Source organism: Oryx dammah, unplaced genomic scaffold, assembly GCF_014754425.2.
Source record: "Oryx dammah isolate SB20612 unplaced genomic scaffold, SCBI_Odam_1.1 HiC_scaffold_11077, whole genome shotgun sequence".
Taxonomy (NCBI): Eukaryota; Metazoa; Chordata; class Mammalia; order Artiodactyla; family Bovidae; genus Oryx; species Oryx dammah.
In genome coordinates this window covers 2,675,852-2,685,160 of record NW_024080471.1, presented here as the reverse complement: position 1 = coordinate 2,685,160, position 9,309 = coordinate 2,675,852, and the positions used below count along the sequence as shown (strand labels likewise).

At 38.4% G+C, this 9,309-nt stretch overlaps 1 protein-coding gene across 3 annotated transcripts in view; it reads left to right on the top strand.

The window, feature by feature from the left end:
* Window positions 1-9,309, top strand: part of LOC120860466 (zinc finger protein 33B-like) — an 83,990-nt gene that overhangs the window by 51,590 nt on the left and 23,091 nt on the right. For all 3 annotated transcript variants that reach the window (XM_040236285.1, XM_040236284.1, XM_040236283.1), the window contains 2 exons: window positions 1,245-1,380; window positions 2,037-2,132. In XM_040236285.1, coding sequence (XP_040092219.1) covers window positions 1,347-1,380; window positions 2,037-2,132 — 130 coding nt within the window. In that variant the 5' untranslated portion in view covers window positions 1,245-1,346. The remainder of the gene's footprint in view (window positions 1-1,244; window positions 1,381-2,036; window positions 2,133-9,309) is intronic.

Genomic DNA, 9,309 nt, shown 5'->3' with positions numbered 1-9,309 from the left:
GAACTGGACATGGAACAACAGACTGGTTCCAAATAGGAAAAGGAGTATGTCAAGGCTGTATATTGTCACCCTGTTTCTTTAACTTATATGCAGAGTACATCATGAGAAATGCTGGGCTGGAAGAAGCACAAGCTGGAATCAAGATTGCCAGGAGAAATATCAATAACCTCAGATATGCAGATGACACCATTCTTATGGCAGAAAGTGAAGAAGAACTAAAGAGCCTCTTGATGAAAGAGGAGAGTGAAAAAGTTGGCTTAAAGCTCAACATTCAGAAAGCTAAGATAATGGCATCCGGTCCCATCACTTCATGGCAAAAAGATGGGGAAACAATGGAAACAGTGGCTGACTTTATTTTTCTGGGCTTCAAAATCACTACAGATGGTGATTGCAGCCATGAAATTAAAAGACGCTTACTCCTTGGAAGGAAAATTATGACCAACCTAGATAGCATATTCAAAAGCAGAGACATTACTTTGCTGACTAAGGTCTGTCTAGTCAAGGCTATGGTTTTTCCTGTGGTCATGTATGGATGTGAGAGTTGAACTGTGAAGAAAGCTGAGTGCTGAAGAATTGATGCATTTGAACTGTGGTGTTGGAGAAGACTCTTGAAAGTCCCTTGGACTGCAAGGAGATCCAACCAGTCCATTCTAAAGGATATCAGTCCTGGGTGTTCATTGGTAGGACTGATGTTGAAGATGAAACTCCAATCCTTTGGCCACCAGATGTGAAGAGCTGACTCATTTGAAAAGACCCTGATGCTGGGAAAGATTGAGAGGAGTAAGAGAAGGGGATGACAGGATGAGATGGTTGGGTGGCATCACTGACTCAATGGATATGGATTTGGGTAGATTCTGGCAGATGGTGATGGACAGGGAGGCCTGGCATGCTGTGGTTCATGGGTCGCAAAGAGTCGGACACAACTGAGCGACTGATCTGAACCGAACTGCATGTTTTCTCACCAGCTTATATGCTTCTTGACTATAGGATGGCATTTGCTAATCTTAGTATTTCCAAGAACTAGAATAGTTCCAGATCCATTTTGGAGACTTGAGAATTAATAATTAATGCAAATTGGTTTACAGAATATTTCTGCTATGATTTCTCTTGTTGTCTCAGAGTATAAAGCAAAAGGAACATTCTGCAAGCCAGTTTGGTAATCTGTAAACAATAATCGTTTTAGGGATTTGCTTCCATACATCTTTTCCATGTCATCTTAATTCTGAATATTTCCGATTGAACAGAAATTCCAGGGATCAGTATCCTTTAAGGATGTGACTGTGGGCTTCACCCAGGAGGAGTGGCAGCACCTGGACTCAACTCAAAGGTCCTTGTATAGAGATGTGATGCTGGAGAACTACAGGAACCTTGTCTCAGTGGGTAAGGTTCGTTTATTATGCAGTTCTAAATGGCATTTAAAAATGCTTTTAAACCCCAATCCTCAAGTATGGTTAGATTGAATTATTAGATCCTCATGGTGGGATTAATGCATTTACAAAAATAGGAGAAGAAAAGGTATCTTTTGGTGTTCTCCACCTTGTGAGGACACAGCAAAAGGGTAGCTATCTGCAAACCAGGAAGAGAGGCCGCACCAGATTCTGACCATGCTGGCACCTTGATCTCTGTGTTCCCAGCCTCCAGACTATGAGAAGTAAATTTCTGTATTTAAAGCCACCTGGTCTATGATATTCTGTCACAACAGCCCAAACAGACTAAAGCATAAAGTAATAATATGTGCATATGAGTATTAAATCAGATCCTCTTTGTAGGGCTTATCTTGGCCACAAAGTTGTAACAAAAAAGTTCTTTTAATTAAGAATATGGACATCATGTGAAGTTTAATGATATTTAAGATTGAAATTCAAGACTCAATGTTTATAGGTCACTTTGGGGCACCAGGAAGATATTTGTGTTTGCTTCTCCAGTGAAATGTTCAATGGTACCTTCATTGAGCGGCTCTAGAAGCTTCCTCCTTTTTCAGAGGCCCTGAAATCTAGGCCACCTGGTCAACGTCATAAATTATTTCACCTTAACAGGGTATTGTATTACCAAACCAGAGGTGATCTTCAGGCTGGAGCAAGGAGAGGAGCCATGGATATTAGAGGAAGAATTCCCAAGCCAAAGCTTCTCAGGTGAGTTAATGTGTATTGAACAAGTGAACATCAGGGAATTTATTATCTTCCTCTGATTAGTCCAGAGGTTGACAACTTTCAATTTTACTTTCAAAGAATATCACTTTAGAGGTCCTAATACTTAGAAGTAACTTAGAAGTCTCTAAATACCACTCTTAGTAAAAATGTTCTCCTTTTGATTCACTTTTTGAATATTTATCATTCTTATATTTGCCAGTAATCCAATTTTTGCCCACCTCATTTTATTGTTGTTTTCCTTGGTTACTCTGTGATTCTCAAAGCAGTTTCAGTTGCTCACCTTACAACCTCCATTGCTCTGTATTCATGCTGTTATTAGCTATTCTTTCATACACTCATTTTTTTGACTCATAATTTTTGAGTACCTGCTGTACTCTTAAGAGCTGAGAGTATAGTAATGGAAAAATAATGCATCTTAATGAGTTATAGAAATAGTATTTTTAATGCCCACAGGTACCTGAAAAGATAGCATCACTAATCATCAGGGAAATGCAAATCAAAAGCACAGTGAGATATCGCGTCACACCAGTCGGAATGGCTGGCATCAAGAAGAGAAGAGATAATAATGTGTTGGCGAGGAGGTGGAGAAAAGGGAAGCCTTGTACACCATTGGCTAAGATGTAAATTGGTTCAACCACTATGGAAAACAGTATGGAGGTTCCACTAAAAAGTTAGAACTAGAACACATTACCCCCTGCACATTGAACATGTCATCCCACCTCCTGGACTCTGTTGTTTCAGATGAGAAGTCAAGTGTTGCTTTTAAAGTTTTCCCTTTGTTTCTTAAATATTTTTGCGATGATGCATCTCTGTGTTTATCCCACTTGGAGTTCATCTTGTTGAATTTGCAGATTAATGTTTTTCTTTACATTTGCCAAATTTTGGCCATCATTTCATTGAATACGTTTTTTGCTCCTTGCTCTTTTTCCTTTCCTTCTGGTACTTCCATTGTGAATGTTAATGTACTTAATGGTATCCTTCACTTATTTGAGGCTTTATTCTTTACTTTTTCTCTCTCTGTTCCTTAGATTGCCTTTTGTTGGTTGAGCTATCTTCACTTTCACTAATTCTTCTTCCTGTAAGCATCAATCTAGTATTGAATCCTTCCAGTGAATTTCTGTTACAGTTAATATAATTTTCAAATCTAGAATTTTTATTTGTCTCTTTATTCTTACTCTCTATGTGATGATCTGCCTTCATACTAATATTTACTTCCTTAAGCTTGGTAGTTTTTGAACATATTTATAATAGCTGCTGTAAGGTCTGCTAAGTCCCATATCTGGATCCTCTCACAAACAGTTTCTATTGTTGGCTGTTTGCCCAGTATAGGTGGAATTTTCCTGTTTCTTTGTATGTCTTATAATTTCAAAACAAACACTTTAGATAACATTTTGGCCTTTTGGCTAAGATCAAGTGGTGGCTCAGACGGAAAGCGTCTGTCTACAATGTGGGAAACCTGGGTTCGATCCCTGGGTCATTCTCTGGAGAAGGAAATGGCAACTCACTCCAGTACTCTTGCCTAGAAAATCCCATGGACGGAGGAGCCTGCTGTCTGTGGGGTTGCAAAGAGTTGGACACGACTAAGTGACTTCACTTTCACCATAATGAAATTGAATCAGTATTTTTTTTTTAAATCGTAAAAAGTAAAAGTCCAGGACCAGATGACTTCAAAGGTGAATACTACAAAATGTTTAGAGAAGAGTTAACACTTACCCTTCTCAAACTATTGCAAAACATTATAGAGAAATGTTTATTTCATTTGGTGCAGAATGCTTTTGACAAAATTCTACATCCATTTACAATAAAACTCTTAGCAGAGTGTGTACAGAGGGTCATATATGATAAAGCAACAGCTAACATCATCAGTCAGTGGTAAGAAGCTAAAAGCATTTCCTCTAATGTTAGGAACAAGACAGGGATGCTCACTCTCTCACCACTTTTATTCAACATACTATTAGAAGTCCTAGTCATAGCAGTCAGACAAAGAAAAAGAAATACAAAGACTATAAACTGGAAAGGAAGAAGCAAAACTATCACTGTTTGCAGATGACATAATACTATACATAGAAACTTCTAAAGGTGGTGCCAAAAAACTATTAGAGCTCATCAATGAATTTGGTAAAGTTGCAGGATACAAAATTAATATACAGAAATCGGTTGCATTTCTATACACTAACAACAGGCTATCAAAAAGAGAAATTATGGAAGCAGTCTCGGTGGCTGCTGGTCACCGCTGCCACCATCACCTTCCACCCTGTTCTCTTTATGGTTGGGTCAGGCCCAACTGGCACCATATGTGCCCGGAAGAGACTAAGGGAGAGAGAAAGAGGAGAGGAGGAGGAGGAAGAGGATTCAGGGAATAGGAGCTGGGGAGCCCTCCTGCATCACAGGTGTTTATAGCTGTAAATATTTATCTCAGCACTGCCTTCACTGTATCCCAAAATTTCCAGATACTTGGTGAAGATAGGAAAGCTTATCAAAGAGACCATGGGACTATTGTACTGTATTTGCTGTTTATCCTGAAGCTCAGTTGAGGCAGAATTCAGCTGATCTCTATTTTTTGATTGTTTACTTCCTATTCGCCAAGCAAGACATTTATTTGGAGAATTCTGTTGTACAGAGCCTGACATCACCTGGGAGCCATAACAGGAGGATGCATTTTCAAGGGTCCATTATTTGTGGATCAATAAAGTTTTCCTGGAAAAGATCAAGCCCTGAGCCTTTGGAGGGGGAGCTGACTCCCAAGACCCTAGACTACCCAGCAACTAACCCTAGGGAGTATCAGATAGTAAGAACTCACAGGAAGGAAACCACTTGAATACAAGACCCAGCATCACCCAACCACCAGTAGCACCCTGTGCAAGACACCTCATCTAAACAACAAACAAAACAAAAATACAAACCCAATCATGAGCAGACAGGATTACCACCTCACTCAGTCTTGCCCATCAGAGGAAAAACAAAAAAAAACTCAGCACAAATCTCACCCTAGCCTACACAAATCACTGGACCAACCTTAGGAGGGCAGAAACCAAAAGGAAGGAAGAACTCAACCTTGAAGCCTGGGAAAAGAAGACCTCAAACACAATAAATTAAGAAAAAAAAAATGAAAAGGCAGAGAAATACTACACAAATGAAGTCCAAATAAATGAAGATAAAACAGGCAAACTACCTGAAAAAGAATTCAGAATAATGATAGTAAAGATGATAGAAAACCTTGAAAACAAAATGGAGAAATTACAAGAATCAACTAACAAAGACCTAGAAGAATTAAAAAATAAACATGTAGAGACAAACAATGGAATTACTGAAATTAAAAGTACCCTAGAAGGAATCAATAGCAGATTATCTGAAACAGAAGAATGAATCAGTGAGCTGGAAGATAAAATGGTAGAAATAACTTCTGAAGAGCAGAATAAAGTAAAAAAAGAATGAAAAGAGCTGAGGACAGTCTCAGAGACCTCTGGGACCTATCAAATGCACCAGTATTCGAATTCTAGGGGTCAAGGGTATGAGAAATTTTTTGAAGATTATAGTGGAAAATTTCACCAACATGGAAAAGGAAATAGTCAATCAAGTCCAAGAGGCACAAAGAGTCCCATACAGGATAAACCCAAGGAGAAACATGCCAAGACATATACTAATCAAACTAACAAAGACTAAACACAAAGAAAGAATATTAAAAGCAGCAAGAGAGAAGCAAAAGTAACATACAAGGGCAACCCCATACACTTAACAGCTGATCTTTCAGCAGAAACTCTTCAGGCCAGAAGGGAATGGCAGGATATATTTAAAGTACTGAAAGGGAAAAATCTACAACCAAGACTACTATACCCAGCAAAGACTTCATTCACAATTGATGCAGAAATAAAAAGCTTTTCAGAAAAGCAAAAGAGAATTCAGTACCACCAAACCAGCTTTACAACAAATGTTAAACAGACTTATATAGTTAAGAAATAACAACAGAAGAAGACAGATCTACAAAATCAACCCCAAACAATTAGGAAATGGTAATAGAAACATATATATCAATAATTACTTTAAATGTAAATGGATTAAGTGCTCCCACCAAAAAACATAGACTGGCTGAATGTATACAAAAACAAGACCCATATAAATGCTGTCTAGAGGAAACCCACTTCAGACCTCAAGACACATATACACTGAAGGTGAGAGGCTGGAAAAATATGCAAATGGGAAGCAAAAGGTGGAGTAGCAATCCTCTTATCAGACAAAATAGACCTTAAAGAAGATTACAAGAGATAAGGAAGAACTCTACATAATGATCAAGGGATCAGTCCAAGAGGAAGGCATAACAATTCATGCACCCAACATAGGAACACCTCAATACATTTTAAAAAAAACCACTAACAGACATAAAAGAAGAAATTGACAGTAACACAGTAACAACCTAACATTACACCTAAAGCAACTGGAAAAAGAAGAAAACCCCAAAATTAGTAGAAGGAATGAAATCATAAAGATTCAAGCTGAAATAAATTAAAAAAGCAGCAGTAACAATGAATAAAACTAAAAGCTGGTTCTTTGAGAAGATAAACAAGAGACTTAACACCTCACTCAAACCAAAACATAAAATTAATAAACACAAGTCTTAAATGAAACATTAGATGAGATGGACCTCAATGATCTCTTCAGGACATTCCATCCAAATGCAGAAGAATACACCTTCTCAGGTGCACATGGAACATTCTCCAGGATAGACCACATCTTGGGTCACGAATCAAACTGCAGAAAATTTAAGAAAATTGAAATTATATCAAGTGTCTTCTTTGACCACAACACTATGAGACTAGATATCAATTGCAAGAAAAAAACTGTAAGAAACACAAACACATGGAGATTAAACAACATGTTTCTAAAACAAGTTTACTGAAGAGATCAAAAGGGAAATCAGAAGATTTCTAGAAACAAATGACAATGAAAACAAAACAACTCAAAACCTATGGGATGCAGCAAAAGCAGTTCTAAGAGGGAAGTTTCTAGCAATACAATCCTAACTCAAGAAACAAGAAAAACATCAAATAGACAACCTAACATTACACCTAAAGCAACTGGAAAAAGAAGAAAACCCCAAAATTAGTAGAAGGAATGAAATCATAAACATTTAAGCAGAAATAAATGAAAAAAGCAGCAGTAACAATGAATAAAACTAAAAGCTGGTTCTTTGAGAAGATAAACAAAATTGACAAACCCTTAGCCAGACGCATTAAGAAAAAGAAGAATCAAATCAACAAAATTAGAAATGAAAAAGGAGAAGTTACAACAGACAATGCAGAAATACAAAGGATTATAAAAGATTATTATGAACAATTATAGGGCAAATAAAGTGGATAGCCTGGAAGAAATGGACAGATTCTTAAGAAAGTTCAGTCTTGACTGAACCAGGAAGAAATAGAAATTTATGAACAACCCAATTACAAGCACTGAAATTGAAGCTGTCATCAAATATCTCCCAAAAAACAAAAGCCCAGGAGCAGATGGCTTCACAGGAGAATTCTATCAAACATTTAGAGAAGAGCTAATGCCTGTCCTTCTAAAACTCTCAAACAACTGCAGAGGAACACTTCAAAACTCACTCTATGAGGCCACCATCACCCTGATTCCAAAACCAGACAAACACAACACAAAAAAGAAAACTACAGGCCAATATCACTGATGAACATAGATGTAAAAATCCTCAACAGAATTTTAGCAAACAAAATTCAGCAACACATCAAAAAACTCATACACCATGATCAAGTTGGCTTTATTCTAGGGATGCAAGGATTCTTCAATATAAGAAAATCAATCAGTGTGATACACTGATTGAACAAATTGAAAGATAAAAACCATATGATCATCTCAATAGATGCACAAAAAACCTTTGACAAAATTCAGCACCTATTTATGATTAAAACTCTTCAAAAAATGGGCACTGAAGGAACCTGCCTCAACATCAGTTCAGTTCAGTCGCTCAGTCATGTCCGACTCTTTGCGACTCCATGAATCGCAGTACGCCAGGCCTCCCTGTCCATCACCAACTCCCAGACTTCACTCAAACTCACGTCCATCGAGTCAGTGATACCATCCAGCCATCTCATCCTCTGTTGTCCCCTTCTCCTCCTGCCCCCAATCCCTCCCAGCATCAGAGTCTTTTCCAATGAGTCAACTCTTCGCATGAGGTGGCCAAAGTACTGGAGTTTCAGCTTTAGCTTCATTCCTTCCAAAGAAATCCCAGGGTTGATCTTCTTTAGAATGGACTGGTTGGATCTCCTTGCAGTCCAAGGGACTCTCAGGAGTGCTCTCCAACACCACAGTTCAAAAGCATCAATTCTTTGGCGCTCAGCCTTCTTCACTGTCCAGCTCTCACATCCATATGTGACCACTGGAAAAACCATAGCCTTGACTAGACGGACCTTAGTCGGCAAAGTAATGTCTGCTTTTGAATATGCTATCTAGGTTCAGTTCAGTTCAGTTCAGTCGCTCAGTCGTGTGATAGATAGAGTGCCTGATGAACTATGGAATAAGGTTCATGACATTGTACAGGAGACAGGGATCAAGACCATCCCCATGGAAAAGAAATGCAAAAAAGCAAAATGGCTGTCTGGGGAGGCCTTACAAATAGCTGTGAAAAGAAGAGAAGCGAAAAGCAAAGGAGAAAAGAAAAGATATAAGCATCTGAATGCAGAGTTCCAAAGAATAGCTATCTAGGTTGGCCATAACTTTTCTTCCAAAGAGTAAGCTTTTAATTTCATGGCTGCAGTCACCATCTGCAGTGATTTTGGAGCCCCCCAAAATAAAGTCTTACACTGTGTCCACTGTTTCCTCATCTATTTCCCAAGAAGTGATGGGACTGGATGCCATGATCTTCGTTTTCTGAATGTTGAGCTTTAAGCCAACTTTTTCACTCTCCACGTTTACTTTCATCAAGAGGCTTTTTTTAGTTCCTCTACACTTTCTGCCATAAGGGTGGTGTCATCTGCATATCTGAGGTTATTGATATTTCTCCTGGCAATCTTGATTCCAGCTTGTGCTTCTTCCAGCCCATTGTTTCTCATGATGCCCTCTGCATATAAGTTAAAGAAACAGGGTGACAATATACAGCCTTGACGTACTCCTTTTCCTATTTGGAACCAGTCTGTTGTTCCATGTCCAGTTC